Below are 26391 nucleotides of genomic sequence, written 5' to 3' on the forward strand. Positions count from 1 at the left end.
TCTGATGTATCCTTCCTTCCTTGTTTACATTTATCCTTTATTTTTCCCTTCTTAAGTTGGTGTTTCCCTCTTAACTATTTTTAAAATTATTTTTGGATTATTCAAGCTTTTTTCGTCATTTCAGATGTGCTTGCTGCAGGCCATGGCTCAGGGGAGTACAATGCATGCAGAGCTGATGCAACAGACTGCGTGACTAAGAGGGGCTGCTCTCGTGTCATGACCCAGGGAAAATATGCTAACTGAAACCCTCTCCCTTTCTGAGTGAAGCTGTGGCCAATAATGCATTACCCTGCAGCTGGGTTCTCACCATCATACAGCAGCAAAGTTCATTTGGCAGGACATTCCATGAATTTTCTGATTATCGCCTTGTGTATGGCATCACTGCGGATAAGCTAATCTTTTTTTTTGATTCATATAGCAGATAAGTAGTTTGCAGTTGAGCACGTTATCACTGCTGAAAGGTATTGTCACGCAATTCATTTTCAAGGCAGCAGATTTCGCTTCACTCCACTGACACTGGCAATCTCAGACAAAGTGTCACTGGTGCACCCAGTTTTAGTGTTAATCTCACTCTGCTAGAAACAACAAAACTGAATGTCAGGGCTCTCACATTCTCCTTTAGCATTCAGCATAGGAAGTGCAGTTGTTGTGCCAGTTTCCTACCTAAGTACTACCTATGTCATTACATTACAGTACAATCCCTTGGGTGACGACCTTATCCACAGCAACATACACGAGTGATCATTTTAGGCGAGCGATGGCGTCAGTTTCTAGAATCCTTTTGTAGTGCCGGGAAGAGCTGGCTGCCTCTTTGTAAACGAACGAGCAGAATGTGGGAGCTAGAGCGGATGTGTCTTGACCTGCTTGGTACTGGAAATTACCCACTCCAGGATGCTGTAGAGAGTTACAGTTGAAGTCAAAAGTTTACATACGCCTTAGCCAAATCCATTTAAACTCGGTTTTTCACAGTTCCTGACATTTAATCCTAGTAAACTTTGCCTGTTTTAGGTCAGTTAGGATCATTACTTTATTTTAAGAATGTGAAATGTAGGATAATAGGAGAGAGAATGATTAATTTCAGCTTTTATTTCTTTCATCACATTTTCAGTGGGTCAGAAGTTTACATTACACTCTGTTAGTATTTGGTAGCATTGCCTTTAAATTGTTTAACTTGGGTCAAATGTTTCGGGTAGCCTTCCACAAGCTTCTCACAATAAGTTTCTGGAATTTTGGCCCATTCCTCCTGACAGAACTGGTGTAACTGAGTCAGGTTTGTAGGCCTCCTTGCTCGCACACGCTTTTTCAGTTCTGCCCACAGATTTCCGATTGGATTGAGGTCAGGACTTTGTGATGGCCACTCCAATACCTTGACTTTGTTGTCCGTAAGCCATTTTGCCACAACTTTGGAAGTATGCTTTGGGTCATTGTCCATTTGGAAGAGCCATTTGCGACCAAGCTTCCTGGCTGATGTCTTGAGATGTTGCTTCAATATATCCACATAATTTTCCTTCCTCATGATGCCATCTATTTTATGAAGTGCACCAGTCCCTCCTGCAGAAAAGCACCCCCACAACATGATGCTGCCACCCCCGTGCTTCACGGTTGGGATGGTGTTCTTTAGCTTGCAAGCATCACCCCTTTTCCTCCAAACATAACGCTGTTTAAAGGCAGAGTCAACTTAGTGTATGTAAACGTTTGACCCACTGGAATTGTGATATAATGAAATAAAAGTGAAATAATCTGTCTGTAAACAATTGGAAAAAATTACTTGTGTCATGAACAAAGTAGATGTTCTAACTGACTTGCCAACACTATAGTGTGCTAACATGAAATCTGTGCAGTGGTTAAAAATGAGTTTTAATGACCTCAACCTAAGTGTATGTAAACCCCCGACTTCAAATGTACCAACTTTAACAGGGAAATGCTTATGCTGTGTATCAGTGCCTCCCAAACTCGAAGTACTGTAATTGTATCTGTAAACTTGATAAATAATGGGAAGTAGCCTACACTGCAACATGTGTATTGCAGCAGAGACACAATTTCACCATAACAAGTGCTTGTGGTTATGTATTTTAGTTTATTTGACAAAAATGTATCAAAAGACTTGCATGTAAAGAAATTGTCAAGGATAACACAAAAAAGTCCTGGACTTATTTCCATTGTGGTCCTTGATGTTCCATCAGACATAGCAAGATAATGTAGACCCTCCATTTTCAAAAACACATATTTACTGTATAAGAATTTACCAAGTAAACCAGAAAATGAACCCAAGGAATACTTGATCCTTTGAAACTTACTTAAGTAAGTATTGCGATAATTTTTACCACTTATAAAGAAACAATTTATTGGTCCTCATTCACAAAACCTTTCTTAAATTATTCTTACTTTCGTTCTTAAGAATGTTCCTGAGAAAAATATGGGATTTATGACACACATGCGGACCATTGTTTTTGTGCATATCTCTGGTGTATGAGATGATGAATACTGACTGTTTGTAAATTTTATGCGCAATCCTGTTCATGTAATTAGCATGATAAAACAGCCATTAAGAAATGCAAGAAAAAAAAAAGATGCCTAAATGTTCTTGGAAATGTTCTTCCACACAGTTTACGATCAAATGTGATCATACACATCTTTTGTGAATGAGGCCCAGTCTCTTTGCATGTCTAAAACTAACCAAGAGTGTTTTAGGCCCAGTTCCGAGACTGGTTCTAGCAGTTTTTAGACGTACTTTTACACAGGCAAAAAACTCGTATCTTGTATTTTTGGCCCGCAGATTCTGATCGACAGTTGTTTCAAACAGACGCATGGCCTGTGAAGCCTGATAATCTTTCAAAAGGGAGAATAGTTCACTCCGTCTTGCTTCACAAGGACATTGCAACACGTTATTCAGACTTTCATGCCGTTTATGTGTGTGATGTGGTTGCCTTGCATGTGTGTGCTCTGTCTGCAGAGCCATCTGACCCAACTCACTGACACGCACTACTGTCAACTTGAACACTGCCACGACTAGACATCAAAACAGAAACTCAGAGAGTCTGTAACAATTAACTCAGATTTCCTGTAGCAACGATATACAGAAAAAAAGGAACACACAGAATACACTATTTCATCATTTGGGATTTTATCAGGAACTGATATTGCTTTGTCAAAATGTGCGCAAAAGTCAAAACAGAACAGGATTAGCAGCACAGATCTGCATGCAAACACACCCAAAAATTGAGGTACGATATAAGTACGTTTCTGTATTCACCGATAAACTTTTGATAAACCTGAAAGCTCTAAAGTCACTGCTGACAGCAAAAAGTACAAATTTGTGTCTTTTCACCCGTAATGGCACAATCAACATGGGCTATGCAGCATTAAAAAGTCATGTGAGGAAGAGTCCCAACAACTGGCCGATTTTTCTGTAGTGTCTTGACATCTTGCTACAGAGAAATTGTGAACCGCCAAACCACCTTGCTGGATAATCAAGAGATGACCTTTGTCAGGCCTACTATTTATTTTAAGAACACCAACAATATTAATATCAATAGGTTGGGTCCCTTGCTGATTTGTACGATGGGAGTGTCATGCATAGGATTTGAACTTACTGGCTCTGAGTTACTGGACTGGCTCCTTGCCAGCAGGCAGTGGCGTAGTCATTTGATAAGCCTCTGTCGACAGCATCAGAGTGTGAATATGTGCTGGAGGTGAGAACCTGTGCACTTTGGAGCTCTGCTATAATTCCGTGTATTAGAAAGAGGTTCTGCAATTGTAAAAAATGAAAGTACCCACTTCTCTATAAATTGGGGAAACATCTGTGCAAGATCTTTTTTTTTAACCAAAAGTTTTGCATAATTTGGTTTTTCGGAATAATTGAAATCATGGGAGATTATCCTGAGTATTTAAAAGAAACAAAATTAACTCGGTTACAGAGGCAAAACAAGTAAATATCATGATCAGTTTGCAGAAAATTATTAATTATTATGAAGCATTAATATTTCTTGTTGCCCATGTGACTGCTATTAAGATATACAATGGTAGCTCATGAACATCTCCATTTATATATGTCTGTATGCATGAGTGACTTTCTGTTTGTAAACTGTAAACTGTGAAAAATTTGTGTAAATTTTGAAAAAAAAAAAAAAAAAGAATCTGTCTAGACAGCAGCACCAGGGTCCAGAAGAAGGCCAGCTTGTCATTGACCCAGATGTGAACAATGATTTCTAGTGCGGTCCATCTCAATCTCAAAATTTTAATTTGAAACAGTATGTGCCTCAGTGTACATGTTTGATTTTTATAAATCTGTTTTCCCCACAAATTTTTAGGTAGGAGGGATTGAGAGAGGGGCTAGAGGAGTGTGGGCAAAGAACTGTGGGATTACTGTAGGTGTGCTGAGAGGGACAGGTAAGGGAAGGAGAAATACTGATTTCTTTTAAGATGTGTGTTCATGTGTGCTGTGTTTTATTAAATAACACTGAAATTAATAATATTCTTTTTCACATGGGCACATAAATGGCAAAAAAGGTCATAAATTACTTTCTACCAATACAAGATTAAAATTAAGTCATACAGTAAGGCAATACAGGACAAGAATTGTCAAGATTTGTACAGTAACACAGATCCAGTTTATTTTATAATAGGTTTCACAGTTAATTTTGTTAAAATGAAAGCAGGTTAGCATATTAGCACCCTGTTGTCCAAATATTTCCACAATTTGAAACAGAATGTTTATGAAATGTCTTGCTGAAAACACATCAGATCAAATGACATTTGAAAATGCTGATGATATGAAAGGCTATGAGCCAGAAGATACAATAAACTCTAATCTATAGGCTTACATGTTTTACATTTACAATAGATTTTTCTTGCATACTGAGACAAATAAATATTGAACATATACACAACTACTTGGATAGCCTTGCTTCTAGTTTAAAGGACATCCTGGGGAAAGTTCACGGAACAATGAGGAACAAATAGTAGCAGTACAAGAAAACATGTTTAAATCACATTGAAGTCACATTTACCACATTTGAGCCATGAAAATGCAGTAAATAATAAAACATAATTTTATTTGAATTTTATCTACAGTAAACTCAAAATTTGATAAATTTCAAAAACTAGCTGGCCATGTCGACAGAATGTTTACTGAAAAGGAAAATAGCAGATAACTTGAATTATTTACACATTAAGCCTTACAAATATTGAATTCATCAACACAAAATTCACAGTAATAACATAATGCCCATAATTATAATAATAATGTGCAGAATGAAAGCCAGATTGATGTAATGCATGGGTACTTTCCCCACAATAAATATTCAATATTCATGATATTTACTGAAGAACTGTTGGATAGCTTATACTGAACACAGTATAAGATATCAAACAGTTTCCTAATATTGTCACAGTATTAGGAAACATTCTTTATGCTAGCCTTTGCAGTCCAGATGAAAAATGAAAAAAAAACCTTCACAAAAGAAGTATTAAAAAGTAGTAACATTAAAAATGATAGTAACCTCTAACAAGAAAGGTAATTTTTCATCATATTCATCATTTAATACAAGCATTGAGTATGTTCAGATATATTCCATAAGCTTCTATGTGACTTGTCTAAGCACACCATGTTAAGTCTTTTTTTCACTCTGGCTCACAAGAATTTGAAAGGCCAAACAGCATATCAGCACACTTCCACATGCTGGATTAGAACTTGAATCATAATTGGGAGTGTAAAAGGCTTGCTGAAGACAGGATGGCAAATGCACATACATATGATGCTCAATTAATTGTCTGAGGAGAACAGGGGCAGGCAGAACAGGGGCACGCTGGCCAGGCAGTCAGTGTTGACGGCGACCTGGATGTCACTGAAGAGAGCTTGGCTCTTGTCGCCGGCGTGTCCCGCAGTGCGCTTTAGCTCGGCCAGCCGATGCAGGATCACCTGCCTCTCCCGGCCCCTCGCCATCCCCCGGAAGTACAGGACGGCTGAGAGGTGCTTCTTGCTGCCGGAGTACAGAAAGGAAAGCAACATTCACCGAGGGGTTCAACTGAAAAACAGATGTTTCAGGAACAGCGAGCCAGTATCTTGGAGTAACGTACTTTGAGAGACACGGAGATGGCATTGGCACTTCCTTGAAAACACAGAAATTTCTATGATATAGTGTTTGCCTGTGGAAAGTTTTCTTTCCACTTGTATTGATATGACATAGTGTTTGTGTGTGGAATGTTCTCTTTCCACGTGTATTTCTATGACATAGTGTTTGCGTGTGGAATGTTCTCTTTCCACTTGTAATTATGTTCAATTTTCACACTCAGTAAGGTGCATTATAAAAACACTCAGTCTAGTTACTACAGTATTTATTTATCACTGCACCAAAATGAGGTTATAGTGGGCAGAAACAAAGTCCAGTCAGGTTCCGCCGCCTTACTGTATCGTGGTATCAGGGCAGGACATGCACACCTCCTTCAGAGTCCTGATAATGCCATGCAATCCACAGACTGCACTGTTTACTAGGTAGCATCATGGTCATACAGCTAAATGGCCATCACATTTCTATCGAGCCACAATCCTCTCAGCCATGAGAATAGAGTATCTATCTCTACATATTTACTCTAGATGTTTATTTGAACTCATCAGATCTCAATTCACTTTCCACACATAATAAAATGACAACCATAAAATGTATTCAAGCCTCTCTTAAACCTAAGCTTAAATGAATCATTTTGCAACCAAATTGCTTCCCTTTAAATGTACAGTGAATTTCTGATAATTGTAGCTGCCTGGTGGTATACAGAAATCGAAAGTGATTCAATCTTCCCACTTAGAAATGAGCCAAAAACAGACAACTAGAGAAAATGTATTACTTGCTGTGACAATGGAGAGTACAGTAAGTGAGAAAGTCCCGTCATTCCCAACAAATTCCCGGCATGAATTTGGGAAAGTCCTGGATAATGAGCTCTATAGCCACTCCCACTCCCATTCCTCTGGAGAGCACTGTCCAGTGAGATGACGATGATCCTATTGTAAATCCTTAACTTCAGTCTGCCCCTTTGACCCCCCCCCCCCTCCCCCTCCCTGCCCTGGGCTGAGGTTCCCTGGCACGACCTACACCACTCAGACTCTGCTCTGCTCTTTCAAATTGCGGGGGAGTATTTTCTGTTTTCTGCGTTAAAGCCAAGGCATTTGACTGAGCTAGTTAGTAAAACAAAAAGAGGCACAGTAAGTGCAATTAAACAACTTCATGATCTTGTTGTAGGTTGGAACAGTTCAGGCAAACTGGCTTGTGGTTTGTACAATAACCCTACAGACATCAATCTGCCAACAGAGACATACAAAGACAAAGAGAAAGGGTTTTGTTCAAGCATATTTTAGTTAGGAAGATAAGGAGCATATTCAGCTGTGGGGAGAACTGGAGTGTGCATTTGACTGAGCTAGTTAGTAAAACAAAAAGAGGCACAGTAAGTGCAATTAAACAACTTGATGATCTTGTTGTAGGTTGGAACAGTACGTTTGCTAGCTGGCAATGGTACAGCAATTGGTATGCCTTCATAAAATAGGCATAGTGGCAATCAAAGTCAGATCCAGAGGTGGTTTGCATGACTACCTCAGTCCTGACTTCAGTGTACTTGCTAACAATGTAAAAATGTTTTAAAGCTGTTTAGGCATGTGTATGTCCCTGAACTCCAGATTGCAGGGTTGCCATTTCATTTATGGTCGTCATTGCTCTGACTGAATGAAAATACCCTGGGAACCTCCTTGCTATTATATGACAACCACAACCCCACCCCCCACCCCCCACTAAATGGTGGCACTGCCTAGGGTCTTGAGTGAAAGAATAGTGTGGACTGTACCTGATGTCAGGATAGTCTTTCACCAGGTCGGCTAGGTTGTTCTTTATCTCTTTATTATTTTTCTGTCCAATGATGTTGCACAGGTGCTCTCCAACTGGGTGGAGCCAGTCAGAGGTAGATTTCTAGAGATGAGGAATATAAACAGTCATCTTGGCACAGCTTATAAAATAATTTGTGATGGACATGACACCTGGCTATTCTATTCATATAATAATAATAATAATAATAATAATAACAATAACAATAACAATAACAATAACAATAACAATAATATCACCATAGGTTCAATGCATATGCACATGTGAATGAACAGTCAAGTGAGAACATGCGTGTGTGCAACTTGTGGAAGCTTTGACTCATTCACTCACCAGTTCCTCAAAGAGATCCTGCAGCTCTTCCCACTGCGCCTTCATTTTGGCAGCTGCTCTCTCATGCTTCCTGTTTTTGCAGGAGTAGTTGCCCTTCATCAGCTGAGAGACGTACTCCTTCACCATGTGGTAGTGCACCTTGTTCACAAATTCCTGATGGAGAAAAAGAGTTGAGTAAGTAAGGGAGCAATCACAAGTTACATGCTCAAATTATGTTATTTGTCCACATTCATAGACGTATGGACTATGAATACAACAGCTGCTGCTGGAACATTAGCCAGTGGAACACTCAGGGCTCTCCAGCAAGAGTGGCCTGTGAATCCTGCCTGCAGCTCGAAGGGGTGCAAGAATGCATATAAACTCACTCAGGGAGAGAGCTGCAGCACTCTCATTATACACAAGAATAGTAATATTCATTAATGCTTATACTTCGGCTGACACTATAAATAATGAGACTAGTTAAACAATTTGTTGTACAGATTTACTTCAGGTACAATGCCAGAGATTTTTTTTGACTGAAAGGATCTTATAGTTGATCTATTCTACGACCAGTAAGTTTACGGTTGTAAAAATGGCCTCATAACAAGTTTGGCCCTATTTTTCCACTTGCCCCTCCTACTTGTGTCCTGTTTTTGTTGAGACAGGATTGGCAGGCCGACACCACCTATGGTCTTATGACAGACTTGGGGGCAATCTCATGATTTCCTGTCAAATATTGCTCCCACTCTAGGGCTGCAGTTACTTACTTCCTCTGAATAAGTTATTCACATTTTCTTTATTAAAGTGGTTGATGAGTATAAAGAGCATGCCATGAAAAGTTATTTGGAAACCTCTAATTTAGACAAGATAGAATTGCTGACTTCACTTGAAAGTAAATAGCTTGTATTACGTTCTGGGAAAAACTAATACAACATGAGATGAACACTGGAATTATATTTAAACTTCAAATAACCGTAATGTATTGTCCACAGATAACCCATGAGAGCTTTTCTACCTAACCTACTGAAATATTATGGGGTTCATGTTGATTAACTAAAAAGTAAGATATTCAATTATGCATTCCCTTCACTGATGGGATAAGGATAACGCTTTCTTACAGAGATCTGCTATGCAGATACTGCCAAATTTATGACTGTGAAGTGTATTTTTGGAGTCCTTTAATATGCATTTATGCAGTTTAACCTAAAAGATATTAATATTAATGTTTAAAAGGGTAAAGGGGAGTAGACTGAAGGCCATAACTTCTGTTCTGCAAACAACGTCCATTATTTGAAACTGTGCAGTACATTTGCAATTATGTCAAAGGTACCTAAGGTAATTATATGAGAAGATAAAATGCAGGAAAAACATTTGTTTCAATAGAGCAACTGTCTATAAATCTGCAATGACTTGGTGTGGTATTACATGGAGAGGCGTAGGCCCAAGTGCAGAAACAAAATGCAGGAAGCAGGGTAAATGATGAAGGTGGTTCTAATAAAACAAAAGTAAGCATTTTTAATAAACAAATCAAAAAATGTAAATGAACAAACTGGGCAGCTACCTTGTCCCAGCATAGTGCCAAATCCAAACCAAAACAATAACTTGGTATATTTCGTAAATAAAACATTTCTGCTGTTTTTTCACACACACATGCACGTGTGCAGCCATGCATGTGCACACACACGTATACACACACAACGGTCACGTCTGATTAAGTTTGATGGGGCACTTCTAAAGATTTCAGCGAATATATATTACCAATCAAGTCTGTGTGGATGTCATGTAGATCAAACAAATCAAAGAAAATCTTGCCGGTATAGCGAAGATAAAAGTATATACTGTATGCGTCAGTGTGCAGTGGGCAAGTCAAGGCAGGCTGTCTAGTGATATAAAGGAACTGTGAGTGGATTAAAAAAATGCGAATAGATTTACTGTGAGATTTCTCAAAGGAGATTAAGGTGTGAAAACAAGGTTGAAAGTGTATCATGCCACATGTGTGAGGTCGGGCAATCCTGGTGACAATAGCAGAGTGAATATATTCTCAAAAAGGTGCATTTACTCATTCTACTTTCAGGTTTTGTCAGTACTCCTCCCGGAACTGTGACTGTTGGATGCCCCGCTAGCCAATCTGTGTATTGTCGGTCATGTGCTTGGTTTAGGTTTAGGTTTCGCCATGTGCTTCTGTTTGTTCCCGTGTGCTCTTGCCCCTGCCCCTCACCTGATCTCTATTAATTACCCCTATTGTTACCTCCTGTTCCTTTTTGTCTTCCACCAATGGTCTGTCTTTTCTGTTTATTGCCCGTGTACTTATATCCTGTGTCTGCTCCCGTTCTTTGTCAGGTTGTGAATGTATGTCTCTGGGCCTGTTCGTGCAGTTTGTTATCTGTTCATCGGAATCCTGTATCTGTTTACCTCGACTTGTTTTTGCCTGCCGTGTTGGATTGTTTGCCCTGTGGATGGCTGGCTTTGACCTGGATTGCTCTTTGTTTGATACTCTGCCTGCTGATTTGGATCACTCTTGAATAAATCTTTTGATTCTTCATCTGGTCTGCGATTGGATTTGCCTGCAAAGCCTGACAGGTTTTTCATACCTGTTCTGTTGACCAGTCAGTCTTAGGTTTCATCTGATGTTCAACTACACTTATTGGATAAGTAGTCTGAAAGACAGGGTGTTGAACATTGGTGCACAAGGTCTTTTCTCACTTGCCTGCACGTATGGCCGTTTCATCCGTCTACAGAGTTGGGACAGGTTCGTTGTGCTTTTCACAATCTGCTGAAAGTCCTCGTCTGTGGAAAGCCACTTCCTGGTCATCATTCTTCTGAGGAAGGGCTGAGGACAAAAACACACTTTTTAACCTAACATAGAAGCTCGTGTTTCCTAATCCATAGAAAATCCTGATTCAATATCATACAACTTAAAATATTGAGGCAGAGTTCTCAGTGATCTGTTTCATTTTACCAGGGAAGTCACATCTACACTGAAGAGCCGCAAAGTCATAAAAGTGACTGAATGGGCAGGAAGTTCAATTTTTTGTCTTCATACATGTCTCCTGACCCCCTCCTCCTCCCACCACCTGCAAGATGGGAGGAGGAGAAAGCAAGCAAGATACTGTAGACCTACTTGATGAGCAAGCTTGTGTATTACCTGTCATTGCTGGTTAGGCATACCTGGTGCAAGCAATGTGTTTCCAGAAGAATGGGACTAAGACTAATCTGTCATTTTAATTAGGACTTGAAATCTTTATTGGTTTGAGCCCAAATGCACTGCTGGATTCCCTTCAGAGAGTGATGACACCGAACCACATGGCATTACTCTGCACCATGCCGTTTTAGGAAGAAAGTTCTTTCAAGGCCAAGGCCGGTGGTACAATTTGCACAGGCCTTCATTAGCTAGCCTTTGTCTAGGGTTGCCAGATTTAGAATTTATGAAAACCAAACACCACACAAAATGATGACGCATTACATATGGTGTTGTTTATATACAGTTTAAAAAAAAAAAAAGACATTAGTGCTTTTATTTCTTTTCTCACAGTGTGGTGATTCTAGGTACTTTCACACTCCATGAGCTGCACTGGGGCCAGCGTGATTTCTGAGAAATCAAGTAGATTCTCTGTCTGCTCTGCAGGTTTAAACAAGTTCCGCTTGTTTGGCCCTGCCTTAAATAATATGCTATTTAAAAAGATAGTTTGTGCCAACAACGTTAATGCTTTTGATGTAAGTAATCTGATATGCGGCATGTAGTGCTGTCACTTGCTGTGTTTGTGTTGTATGTTGCTTGTAAATATAGCCGCGTTTCCACCGCAGGAACTATACCCCGGAACTAGGAACCTTTTGAGGAACTCAGTGCGTTTCCACCGCAGGAACTAGGGTCTAAATTTAGTTCTGGGGGCTTTGTTTTACCCCCCAAAACGTTCCTGCTCGGCGGGTAGTACTTTCCGAAAGTACAGGAACCTTTTGGGTGGAGCTTGCAGCGCTGAACATTTCTTATTGGTCGAGTACTCGTAGCATTTGTGTTGTATTTATTTTCCGCCATTACCCGCCATGTTTGAAAATATGCAGCGGCAAACCGATTTATTTTCATAATAACTTCAAATCAAACTTGTATGTTATGCGGCGCAGTAGCCTACTTTTGGTTATAGCCTGTCAACGTCTTGGAATTATAACGTGTGCTCTTCTGTTCTTTTCTTGCTTTAGTATTCGTTTTATACAATGCTAAGCATTCGTTCTGGGACAGCATATTACGTAGGCTACCAAAACATTCAAACGGATTAATTCGGTTGCTGAATATTTTCTTCTGGATTTTCTTTGTTAGCCCGTTGTAATTGACTCAAAACGTTTGATACCGTTATGTGAGGTATGCGGTAGTTCTGCATAATTAACATTGGTGATACAGTACAAGCAAACTGGAAATCACCTTCCGCACTTTTTATCCGGGTAAAATAACAGGTTAATTCTAGTAATCTTCCCTTTAGCTTTTTCAGACTGCCGTAATTTTACTCAATTTTACTGCCATTTTCCAATTCCACGAAAAGACCAGGAAGACTATGGACTCATTTATGGTGCATGGTTCGCATCTGGAGGGCACACTTCGCTGCTCGGCTAGCAGTAACTTCGAAGGAAAGCAAACGGTGGCTGTACCACTACTAATTTAAATTTTCACGCAAGTCCGAGTTTTCGTTCTATTCTTGTCATTTTGCGATTAGCCTATATGGAATTGACGACGAGAAAGTAATAGCTAAAACAGCAAATTGTTTACAACGTGTGCATGTTTTCTGCTGTTAATGAATGTGTTTGAGAGGATATATGAAAATCAATAAATACAAAAGTAACCATATATAGTCATTGTTGGTAACCCGTTGTATATAAGTGGAATAAACCCCTCCGGGCTGTCCCGGTTATTAGAAAATAATGTAGGCTACGTCGGTGGTAGTATGGGGTTACAGAAGAAATCATATGACAGATGGACCGACGACAACGTCAGTGGGCTAATTTGCCTAATCTTCGCGGTACTTTAGACCCCGGTGGAAACGCAGACAACCATTGGCTGAAGGAACCTTTTAGTTCCTGGTAAAGTAGTTCCTACTTTAATTTTGGTGGAAACGCGGCTTATGTCTTCCGTTGTGCCTCTTGAAAAGAAAATTCACATGCAGCCAAATGAGAAATGTGATCTCTCACAATAATGATTCAAATCTTAAGGATGAATTTTTAAATTACTTTGAATTCAACCCAAGGCATTGTGTTGCAGCAAAATATCACAGTTATCTTCAAGTTAGCTCTCAGTGATCTAGCACTGGCAAATAATTGCAAAACCTTGTTGTCACGGATCCAAAATGAGTCACATTTTCCCCCTCTCATGGAAAAAGAACAATGATAGCACATCTTTGCAAATGTACCACGCAGATAGTCTGCACATATAATAAAGGGTATCAAAGGGAAGTTAACTATATACTTGCTTATATAACTCATTCGAAGAAATAAGTCTGGGGATGAAGAGAAAAGATGTCCTTCTGTGGAAGAAATAATTCTGTTCTTCCACTGGAATGGTTAGTGACAATAGGAAACATCAGACAATAAAAAAGTCATCTCCCACTCACTCTGATCTCAGTTTTAAACTGCTCCAGCAAGGACTGACCGAGTCTGTTTACCACAGCCTTCATCTCTTTCCCCAAGCCCTCAACCTGCAGCGGACAGCTCTCTCTGTACGCCTCCATCTGCTCCCTGCAGGGCCAAAAATGGGGAAGGAGAAAGTTGTGAAACTTCTCTTTCAGTTACACACCTGTCAGGTTTGCCCAATTTTGTCAATAGCCTGTCATGCATTTAATAGAAAGAAATCTTTATAGGCGATGTCACGGTGAGGTAATTTCAGGTACTTTTGCTTTCCACAAGCTTGTGGTAGCATGTGAAAGCAATGTGACTTCTGAGAAATCAAGCAGATTCAAGTCTACACAATACAGACAATATGGTTTAGGTGGTTTCACAGTGAAAATATGCAGCTGATCCTCATTTGAAAGATCTGCATCTGCAACCCTTTAATATATAACTTGTGCCATTTCCATGTATTTAATTGAACACATTGTGTGAAAGACCCACCTCAGGATTGTGAAGCTGTTGATGTAAGTGATCTGATATGTGGCTTTTAGTGATAGATCTGTCAGGGTGTCACTCCATTGATTGTACTCCCTCTCAAAGCTGTAAGATGGAGAGAGATAGAGATAGATAGATAGATAGATAGAGGGGGGGGGGGGGGGGGGGGGGGGGGGGGGGGGGGGGGGGGGGGGAGATATGGTATAAAAATATATGGATATGTCTACCTCTTTTAATCTCTTTCTCTTTTATCATCATGTTACTGCTAGCATTGGAGCATGTGCTTACCATTTGGGAAAAAGGATCAGTGTATATAGAGTATACAAAAGAACTGTAGAGAATTATATCCCCGTACTAGCACATACCCAGAATTCAGTAAATTCATTAAATATATTTAACTGGCATTTTCATAATGAAGGGAACCTTTATTTATTTTGCCTGCCCTCAGCTGCCAGTGTGTAAAGTGGTGACAGTATTTCATCAGAACATTGACTAAATGCTTTGTTTGTTTGCCCAGGACTTGCTTAACAAGTTTCAATCTCACTGAATAAAAACATCAAAATCAGTTTGTTCTTTGCTGTATCTTGTGCCTGTCATTTTGGATTGGATTTGGATCTATTGCCCATACTGTAACATTATTTTCTAATGCCCTCCAAGTAATAAGAGGTTTTTCTTCAGTGTACATACACTATGTATTATATTAAAATATATTCTTTTTTTAAAGCCCTTGAAGTGGGCTGTGTGTAAGTGTTTATCTGTGAGAAATTTAATTTATTTATTTGTTTATTTATAACAATACCATAAACCATGTGTTCCCAATCTCTGTCCTCAACTCAGCATTGTATTAAAATATGTTTGAGCACCTAAATACGTAACAACACTTGTCTTCAACAACCTTATTTAATTTAGATATTCCCTGGAGGACATGCCAGCATACAAAGGGGGGTGGCCAAGAGTAAGGTTGAGATCCCCTGTTCAAGCCATTGTTCAAGAGCACAACTTTACCTTTGTGGAAATTCTTTTAGCTCCATAGAACAGACACTCACAACTTTCTTCTCCAGGTCTGTGCCAATTCTACCAGAATTTACTATAAAGCTCTTGATTACCTAAGAAACAAGAAATCACACTTTTTGAGCATTTGTGTGTCGATAGAAGTCTTTTGAATTTAAAATGAAGGATTTGTTTCCCTCCATAGGGAAGAGAAAAATATAAAAAGAGAAATTAACACATTCATTGAACTACAGTACCGTCATGATATCCATGTGCATTTCAGAATGATAGAAGTCTCCTTCTAAGTCAGGCATTTTTCTCTCTTTCCACATTTCATCAGATTGCATACTAATTGCGTTCACCAGAGAAGTTCTCAAGTCATCCTGAAAAACATATGGCAACACTAGGTTTAATCCATCCCCAGGTGCTTGAAAACAGAAAGAACAAGTGGTCAGAGGCTACTTCACATATTTCTTTTCTGATTTGTCCCGGTACTGAAAATGTAATTTGTCTTTATTTGCAAATGTGCAGATTTCATATCCAGAACTCCATCCATTCATTATCTCTCCTGCTTATTCATGGTCAAGGTCATGGGAGGGGCTGAAGCCTATCCCAGCATGCATTGGGCTCACGCACTCATACCAGCAGGATGTCTAGACCCTCAGATTAGCCTAACCTGCATGTATTTGGACCATGGGAGGAAGCCGGAGGAAACCCACTTGGACATTGGGAGAACTTCACACAGAAAGGATTGGATTCAAAACAGGGACCTTCTTGCTGTGAGGCAACAGTGCTATCCACTGCACCACTGAGCTGCCCCATCCAGAACTCCAAATACCAAATCAATCCAATGTCTCATACACCAGGATCCATGTGTCTCACCTGTAAATGGTCACAGTAGGTTGTTTTGATCTGGTCCAGGAAGCCATCCTCAAAAGAGAGAGCCTTGTCCTCTGTTCTCATATCTGGCTGCAGGGTGGGACTGCCCATGATCTTCTCACTGTGAACCACAGGAAGCCATTTAATCACAGCCTCTTCCTGCAATTACATTTAATTCAGTGAAATTGCAGTTTTAAGCATATGACCATGGAGTTGTCCTTGCCTGTCTCATGGCCTTGTGTTAAAAGATACATTTTCTATGAACAGTTAATTCACTGGAGAGAACCTGGATACACAGAAAATACTTTTCTTAACACATAACATAACATAGCATTACATAACATGACATAACATAACGTGACATAACATAACATAACATAACATAACGTGACACAACATAACAAAAAGATGAGAACAGGCCATTCAGTCCAACAATTCTCACCATTTTCCTGACTATATTGCACCCAGTGTTCTAATTACCTACAGCCTGGACATTATCTAACACCGTATTAAGCCTGGTCTTGAAAGTCCCCAGAGTTTCTGCCTGTACTACATGACCTGGCAGGCTATTCCACACATGCGACCACTGTCTGAGTGCAAAATTATTCCTAATGTTTGTATGGAATTAACCTTTTGCTAATTTTCATTAATTTCCCCTTGTTCTACCAATAGAACACAACCTAAAGAATCTCTTGTGGTTCACTTTGTTGATCCCCTTTATGAATTTGAAAGCCTCAATCAAATCACCCCTAAGTCTACTAAGCTTGAAGATATTAAACATCTTAATTCTTTCCTTGTAGCCGGTACAGTATCCTCCATACCAGGAAGCAATATGGTTGCTCTTCTTTGAACCTTTTCCAGAGCCTCTGTATCTTTCTTGTTGTATGGTCCCCTGAATTGCCCACAATACTCCAAGTGTGATCTAATAAATTAATTGTGTAAGATAATAAGTGTAACTCCCTTGGATTTATACTCAATACTTTTGGCTATAAATCGCAGCATCTTGTTGGCCTTTTTTAAACTGCTACAGCACAGTGCCTAGAACCTGAAAGGCTTTGATCAGCCATTACCCCCAAGTCTTTTTCAAATTGAGCACATTCCAGTTTTGTTCCTTCAATAAAGTAATCCTGCCCATGTTTTTATTTCCCACGTGCAAAACTTTAAATATGGCTACATTGATTTGCATTTGCCAAGTTTCCACCCACTTCTGGATTTTATTTAAATCTTCTTGGATTCGATTTGGTAGATTCCCAACTATTAGCTGGGCCTCCCAGTTTGTATCATCTGAAAATTTGACTAATGTACATTCAATGACATGTTCCTGTCAAGGTCATTGGTATAAATGAGGAAAAATAGTGGTCCGAGCACCAATCCTTGTGGGTGTCCGCTTCCCACAGTTCCCTGCTCAGATAATATACCTCCTACTACTACTCTTTGTGTTCTACCTAGTAGCCAATGCCAAACCCACTCTTAAATATGTCCTCTAATTCCTACTTTCTTCATTTTGTTGACAAGTCTCTCATGTAATACCTTATCAAATACATTTTTGAAATCTAAGTATATAATATCCTAAGCCTTGTTGTAATCAAAACACATGGTTGCTTCTTCAAAGAATACCAGAAGGTTTGTCAGGCATGACATTCCCTTGCACAAACCATGCTGGCTACCCCTTTGAATGTTGTTATTGTCACTATAAACACTTCTAATTTGTCTCTAATGATAGATTCTAGTATTTTACATGTGATGCAAGTTAAACTGACAGACCTGTAGTTTTCTGGATCAGTACGGCCTACTTTCTTATATATTGGTATTATATTACCTTGCTTCCAGGCCTTATCTATTTCTCCAGTTTCTACAGGTTGTCTAAAAATACCTGCCAGTGGTTTAAAGATGATCTCACCTAATTCTTTGAGTACCCTTGGGTATATGCCTTCAGGTCCTGCTGCCTTATTTGTCTTTAGTTTATGTAATTTATCCAGAACTTCTTCATCCTCTATCTCAATATCTGGTAGACATTCTGAGTACTGAATATCTGGTCTAGTCTATCAGTAATCTCTTCTGTAGTAAAACCTTTTTACAAAATAACTATGTAAGGCATCAGGAATATCTTCATTCTTATAAAACAATGCTCCTTCTTCATTCCTGCTGTACCTGTTACCCTCCTTCACTTTTCTTTTCCTACTACAGTACTGAAAGAAACATTTAGGATTACTTTTTGCATCTTGGACAATTTACTTTTAAAAGAGCCACTTGGCTTCCTGTACTTTTTGTAACTTTAGCACACATATTACAATATTCATCCTTATTACTGCTGTAGTTTTTATACCTCTTGCAGTACACTTTTTTTTTCCTCTCAAACCCTCCCACATGGCTTTGTTCATCCACTGGGGGTCTGCTTCTTCAACATATTTGTGCCTCATGAATAAACCTTTTTAACTCTTCTGAACCTGCCCCACTTTTCATTCAACGACTTGCAGTCCTTGGATTCATGTAAATTAATGTAAATTAAAAATATAATTAAATGGTTGGTGCACAGAAGGTGCAACCCTGCAGTTAAACACACTTTGCTGTGTTTGACATATGAACGTTTGCCCTGTTCCTCTTACAGGGAGACTCTTTGGAAGGAAGCTTACCTCTCATAGCGATTGATGATCCAGTCCAATACAGCATAGCAGTCTTTTGAGTCCAAATTGTGCTGCATGATTCTTTTTATGTGCTGGCCTATGGCATGGTGGTAGCAGCTCACATAGGTGGGGAAAACATTGAAACTGGGAGGATAGGAGTCCTTCAGTTCATTTATCACATTCTCCAGGTCTTCTACAATGGCTTTGCCTAGCAAGCCCAAGTGAACAGCAAGCCATGAACTGTTTAGCTCCCTGCTGTCCAGGTGCACACTCCCAATTTTAGCCTGCACCCCCTCCTGCACCGCAGCCCTCCAGATGTCCCTCCAGCCCTTAATCATGCCGCCAGGGTCCTCCTCCCTCTTCTCCTCTTCCTGGATGATTCGGGCCACGTGCACCAGCAGCTCCTTGTTTCGGGATGGCAGCTTGTTGGAGTCCCTCACAATGTCCTTCACCTTTTCCCTCAGGGCAGTATACAGGAGGCTCAGGTCTTTCTCCTTTTTAGCCTGTTCCATGGGGGTCTGATCCTCACCGCACCCCTCTTGGTCTCTCCTCAGCTCCTCCCGCAGGGAGAGCAGGTTCAGATGAGCCTCCTCCAGCACCTCCATCTCGATCAGTTTGTTTATCTGCATTACTGAAAGAACACAGCTGAGAGTCACTCAAGGCTTTTCTCTGCATGTGACCAGTATAATACTAAGGGCAAGCATTCTATTTACTAGAAGCGCCAAAGCAGATATCTGTCTCTGGCAAGCTGTTGCTAAAACAATGCAGCATTTTCAGCTAAGGAAGAGATGCTTTTGTATCCACAAAGATCCATAAAAGGATAAACATTTTACCTTGTCTGCCTATGTGTTTGAGTGTGCGCAAGCACATGTATGTGTGCAGGTGTGTGAGACAGGCAGGTAAGACCACTAAGCTAAGGACCCACCTGAGAGTGGTGTGTGGGGGATCTCTGGAAGTTGGTATGCCTCCTCCACCTCCACCTTCAGGCCCTCCAGTTTCTTCTCACTCAGGGCCTCAGTGACAGGCTGCAGCTGGCCCTGTTTGGAAGCCTTATCCTTCTTGTTCCCAAAGCGAAAACTGTGCCTAAGGGACGCCCCCATCTTCAGAAGACTGTCTCCCATTATTGCTGAGGAATCTGTGAGTATGTCGGTAAAGTGGTCCAAGTTGCACAGGATAGCCAATGAGAAGTATCCGAAACAAAAGATTTTTTTATTTTATACCACAAGTCGCTAGTTATATAATAATAGCACAACCATTAAAAGCAGAGTATGTTACTGTTTTAGAATAGGTACAGACAGGCCTGAAAAGAAACAACAGCCCTTCTGGTGCACTACCTACCTGATTGCGTTCTGGAGTGACTTGCAGTTTTATGGCCCACCGGTGAGTCGTCGGCACTCTCCCCCTCCTTTTTGAAGAGCCCACCTGTGGCCCATGCTGGTGAGACTGGAGATCCAATGCTCAGACCTGTAATGCACAAGTTCACAAGAAAAGCGGGCTGAAAGCCTCCAGCAAAGTGTGCAGATTTGCTGAACAAAGTCCTATCGTCTGTGTGTTCACTATGAAAATGACTCTCATCTCATTGTATTCTGAGGCCTGTCAGGTTTGAAAAAAAAACCTTTCATCCATTATTGTGGACTGTATTTCCTCTGAGAAATATACACATTCAGAAACAATTGTAATTGTAATTGTAATTGAAATTATTGTACTATTACAGACTGTGAACCTGTGTAATCAGCGCGTTATTCGATTCAGGTTTTCAGTTGCTAATTAGGTACACTCCTAGTTTATGAGCCAGCTCCCCATTCCAGTCTGTGCTCTCCCCCTCAAGCATAATTATTAAAGGAATGAGAGAATGCTGAAAACACATTTTTTAGTATTCAGTAAAAACAAACTCCTTCAAACTACTTCAGCACATAACAGAAAGAAGTCATTGTTACAGCCCACGTAACTACAATTATACAGTGTTGCTGAAGACCTGTTACTCTAGTCTGTCATTGCTAGTGTCCCTCTGGCTTACAATGACCTTGGGAAACAGTTGAGTGATAGCCTTGTGAATAGACTGATTTCATTACAGGCATTTGGCAGGGAAGTTCTGAAAGGGAAACTTACTTGGGGAAACAGGTGCATGTGCCCCTATTTCAGGATTATTCCCATCCATTCTAAAGTCTGGGCCAAGTTTGTCCTTTGACCCGCTGATGTTTGGAGACAGGGGGCTTTTCTCTCCCACCCTCCTTATGCTTTCCCTGAAGGATTTCATCATCCCCAGTTTCTTCTCCTTTTTCACTGGGCTGTCTGGCTGTGCGTTCCCATTCTCCGTTTTCTCAAGAGTGGGGGTGGTCCCCTCTGATCCCTTAGGCTGGGCCTCCTCGCTGTCGCCTTGTCCTTTCTCCGCCATGTAGACCCCGACTGGTTCCAATTACCACTGTTAGCAGAGAGCAAGAGCAGAAAACTGGTGAGGAGCCCTGTAGTGAAAGGCCGAGCACTGCGAGGATACTGCATCCCCTCTCTGGTTGCGCTAGCAAATGTCAGCAAAAAAGCTTTATTTACTGAAAACATGGCATTTACTGTGGGAGACTAGTGGAAGGGTGTGTCTTTATAGTGTGAAAGTTTAATACGACTGTGTGCGTTTGCAAACTGTACAACAGTGAAAAGAGTAAGAAGAAGACCAAAAAACATCGTTTTTACATGAACGATGGCGTACGTGAGTAGAGACATGTGTATGTGTTTTTACGAATAACAGAAACAAAACGTCCGTGTTTGATCCGCCTGACCTAACCACAACTACTATTGGAATGTCTGTGACTCTCTTGTTTTACATCATCTCAGCTCAGGGGGATTTTTACATCACCACTTACAAGGTCCTTTCATGCTAAATCTCTCATCTCTCCTTATGTGTTGTATCTTTCACCACATCATGAGGCAGTCCCACATCAGGAGGCAGTCACAATAGGGAAAAGTGGCCACTATGACTGCATAGTTGACAAGTGGGGTATCACGAGAGCCCACCAAAGTATTTTCACGTTGTGGGTCATCATAGCACCAAGCAATTGCTGTGAAAATCACCACTTTCTGTTTGTGGCTGTAAGGCTTCATTATTACATGCATGCATGCATGGAGATATCTCTGCACTTAGGAGAGCAAAACATCTCTGGAGGGAGAGGGGGAATATAAACTCTTTCTCGTACCTCTCAGCCCGAGCCCATCAGGACCTGAACCCGACCCGACGTTTGGGTTTGTTTTGGGCCTAGAATTTATGATAATTGATTGAGGTTCGGTTGGGCGCAGGCAGCACAGCAAAAGAAAAGTCTGTCAGTGCATATTTAACTTGCATTTTATATTTGAGCACTGTCCATTGTGCTATCTTTTGAGTCAAAACTCAGATTTTCTCTGTTTGTTAAAATGTATGTAATTTAATCACCAAATGACTTGCTGCTGTAACTTACACAGCAAATACACAGCGTTATACTGTAATTTACAACAGCAAAAACAAAGTCAGAAAACTCAGAAATTACACCTGGCAAACTTTAAGAACATTAGCCTGAAAGTAAAATCCAATTGTTTGCTTTTGGTACAATCAGTTAACCCCAGCTGAAACTGCTCGAATCATTTAAACCAAAAGGAAAATTGATCAGTTTTAAATAAGCACAAAACAGACAAACAATGATACAATTAATATAGGACATGTGGATGATTTAATGTAAAGCATTCTGTTTTATTCAGGGCATGGGTGTGTGTTTATTCAATCTTGTGGCATTTCTGCCCTCCTCTCTCTCTCTCCTCCTTGTGCCAAATGTGTGTGTGCAGTCTGAGCCTCCTGTGCAAGTCGACCTTGGTATTGTCTTTTTTTGTTTGTTTTTTTTGGGTCAGGCTGGGTTTTGGCTTAGTAAAATGCATGTGATCTTTTATGTAAAATGTTGAAAATAGAGATGGTAGAAAACAAGAGTGCCACTTCAAAAGAGCAGTTGTGGTTAACAATTGTAAAAAAAAACAAAACAGGCATTTATACACTTCTAGTCACGTATGGCGTAGTTCATCTAAAGTTCATTTAAAGGGCGGTGTTTTCTCTTTCACTTTTCACTTTCAAGTTATATTTAAGCAAAAACATACACTCATATTAAACTTCCACAATAGCAGCCTACCCATACCAGCTTTAGCACCTGATTACTTTAATCTCACTACCTGTGGGCCTCATTATCAAAAGAAACAAAAAATCACTTTTTAGATTTAATAAATATGGAAGTAGGGTTAATAATTTTTTATCGCACAACCCGTTGCCACACCATAAGCATAAAATCGCAGCAAATTCACCCGTCATGGAAGGTCTTGAAAAACATCAATCTTTTTTTACCTGACGACATTGTCTAACCTGAAAGTTCTACTGAAGCAGGAAGTTTTAATTCCTTGATTCTCATATCACTTTTAAGAACCATGTGTTAACCAAATTAGGAACTCAGTTATACTGTTGCCTTTATGACTGTAGCTTCCCAGATTGAATGACTGAATGAGGTTCTGTTCAACTTTCATTCAAATTTACATGTTTCACCATGTCTGTTTTTATGTACTTCATTTGCCCTTGCCAGCCAAGCAACAAACATAAGCTTTTCAAAACAGGGCAATCTTCAATCATGCAATGTTTACAATATGAAACAAACATTTACAAAACAACTGCTTGCAATATACAATATATATCTTGCATATCTATCATTTATTTTGATATATAAATTGTTTACCTATAAGTGTATTTAATTGCCATCAAAGTTTCTACTCACCTTTCGCAGGTACGTCTCAGGAAAAGGCTTAATCTACGTGAGCATTTACGTGATTTACTTCCACTTTCACTTTCACATTCACAATGCTTTTTCATTGTATAGAAAGCCACATGACTTATTTTTAAAGCCAGACTCAAAGAGGTGAGAAAGACAAACATGAAATCTAAAAACAGAGAACACTTTCCCAGGTCCGTGCAAAAACAGTGCAACAAGGTGCGAGATCATTCAAGATCACCTTGAAGCTATGGTTTTCAGGGGGAAGTTAATCATTAATTATTCTGTTAGCTTGTCTACAAAGAGAGTGTGACAATCTCAACCTTTGCTATTGTGTTCAGCTGTTGTTATGGAAACTTTCTAATGAGCCTGTAGTTAGACAATGCTTATAGGCAGCCACGCCCCTCACAAAAGTCAGTAGACAATACACTATTCCCTGCATTGTTCATATGTTCACATCACAAACTAGATGATACACCTGATAGTAAAGACAGCATTTACGGTTCACATAAATGGCACTATAGAGGATGTGAATGGCCTAATTTCATGTGAATGCAATCAGTTGTGCCAGGGAATATTGCTTTTCAATATTTGACTTTTATCCGCCTATTGACAAAATCTTAACCAGTGGGTAATAAATTCATAAGAATGTAACAAGGAGCTTACTGTCTGTAAGATGGAACCATCTGCAAATGTAACATGATGCAATACTATTTAAGACATGCATGTAAGATTATCAAGTGAAGAAGAAAGTAAAGAAAAAAAAAACAAAGTAAATGGTTTTGAGGCTTTGCTGTGAGTTTGTGAAAGTTCTTCAAGACTGCATGCTGAGAGAGAAATTATTCTGCTTTTGATCATTTACAGGGAGCACACATATTCCATGGCATCAAACTTGTGTGATGTCCGTGATTCAATCAAACTGAAATTGATGTCTTTGTGTGGTTGTGAGCCTTAACCCTTTCGGCAAGAATGTGAGTGTATTGAGTTTATGAGCAGTACGATAATTACAGGGCTAAATCCCTGCAATTGACTGATCTCTGAGGGATGAAAAATGAATTTACTAATGACACAAAAACAATTGATGACTAATATTTCAATGCTGTTGTGCATTTACATATATATACATTTTATCAACTGTGTTGCAGAGCAAATGCGCTTGCTGTGTTTGGTACCATGGATTCATATAACTATTAGTTTAATATTTTGTATTTGGTTTTTCTCATAATCATCCCCCTGAAGTGATATGAATTTGCATTTAAGACCATCTATTACCTGGCATATTTATGTAATTAAAAAAAATTTGCCTTAAAAAACCTTTTCATCCATATACTCAACACAGGCTCTGAGACCAACAAGAAGGGAAATATGAACCTCTGTTTCTGAAACAATCTTATAATAAGTCTATTTGTCCAAAATAACAGTATTAAAAACTTTAATCATGAGAGTGTTCTTAGTTTGCACCTTCACTATTGGCATGACTTATATGCGTTTATGCCAGTTGGCCACTAGATGGAGACACAAGAAAGGTTTTGCTCTTATGAGCAGCTCTGAGGTCTGTACGCTGCTCACTGTAATTTATCTGATCTGGTAATTTCAGAAATTTACTTTCACTATATAACATGACAATTACCACAGCAGTGATTGATTAAAATGTGATTAGGAGTCATTTGATTTGTTTATATTCATTGAATGCAAACCAAGTAAGCTATGTAAACCCGGTGGTGTGTAAATCAAATATTACATTGCACATCGTTATTATAACCACAGTCCAAAACACGTAAAAATATTAAACGAACGCATGTGAGCACAAGCCTATATGTTACAACAATTTATTTTTAACAAATACTGATTACTTTCAGGACAGTGGCAAGGAATGGTTTGGAATCACTTAGAATCCATCTACAGCAGTTAGGCCACTCTTAAGCTGCTTGCAAGCAAAAACATTTGCCGAAGCTCAATAAAAGCAGTGTCTCCTTAGATCTCCACGATGCTGATTTCAGCCGTAATCAAGTGTCTCGTCCAGAGAATCCCGTAGGGGGGAGGGCGTGTTTACCGCGTCCCTCAGTCACGCGTGATTACGCGTCCGATGCTCCCGTGCTGCCCCTTCATTACGGCGCAGAGCAGCGGGGGGCCGAGCGCCGGGCTGTGCATCGCGCTCGTCCTAATTAGGGCCGGGGGTGTGGAGGAGGGCTGGACGTGAGCGGGGAGGTGTCAGGGGGCTACTCTGGGGCGTGAGGCCAGCGCGAGGGCTGCTATCAGCTCCAGCAGTGCAGTAATGAGGCACGGGCGTGTGTCCTCACAGATACCCTATCCCCCTTCATCAGTCTGCACCGCTTCATGCCTGCTGAGAAAGTGTGAGAGAAAAGGAAAGAGAGAGCAAGCAAGGTTATCACGACACGCCAACCAGGAGCCAGATAGGTCTCTCATTCCAAATTAGAACCATGATTTAGTTTTTATTCTTCTGTATGTGTGCTTGTGTAAGTAGTCACCCAGTGACCCCCCAGGCCTTGCCAACAGGGCAATCTGCCCAGCTGACCGCCCGGGGTGCTTGGCAGTGCAACAACAGAAGACATTTCTCTGGGACTCGCAACCTTTTCCATTTGCTCCTCTCAACGTTATGCAACAGCATGGCTTCTTGACATCACCAAAGGTGACTTTTCTCCCGGCATGAATAACTAAATATGAGCCATGTGTAAAGGTTGGTGTCATGAATAAGCAATTAATAAACTAACAGACCATAGTTTTCCTGTGTCAACCCTTTCTATATGCGTACTACTGTGTAGTAATATAAGTGCATGTGTGTCTGAACGTGTAGTGTTTTGTTGCTCTTTTCTCAGCTTGTGCACTCTATGTAAATATATTGGAACCTCTTTG

General features: G+C 40.1%; 1 protein-coding gene across 1 annotated transcript; it reads right to left on the reverse strand.

Annotated features, from left to right (window-relative positions):
• Positions 1-4591: 4591 nt before the first annotated feature.
• Positions 4592-23764, reverse strand: exoc3l4 (exocyst complex component 3-like 4). The gene is made up of 14 exons (XM_035402750.1): positions 23524-23764; positions 20864-21176; positions 20093-20218; positions 19680-19889; positions 18764-19385; positions 16134-16251; positions 15509-15634; positions 15267-15367; positions 14268-14366; positions 13772-13895; positions 10885-11007; positions 8199-8351; positions 7831-7952; positions 4592-5981 (listed from the first exon to the last, which is right to left on the reverse strand). The coding sequence occupies exons 2-14, from the start codon at positions 21147-21149 to the stop codon at positions 5765-5767; spliced, it is 2427 nt and encodes an 808-aa protein (XP_035258641.1). The 5' UTR covers positions 21150-21176; positions 23524-23764; the 3' UTR covers positions 4592-5764.
• Between the last annotated feature and the right edge of the window lie 2627 nt (positions 23765-26391).

The sequence above is a fragment of the Anguilla anguilla genome, chromosome 1 (genome assembly GCF_013347855.1).
Source record: "Anguilla anguilla isolate fAngAng1 chromosome 1, fAngAng1.pri, whole genome shotgun sequence".
Lineage (NCBI taxonomy): Eukaryota > Metazoa > Chordata > Actinopteri > Anguilliformes > Anguillidae > Anguilla > Anguilla anguilla.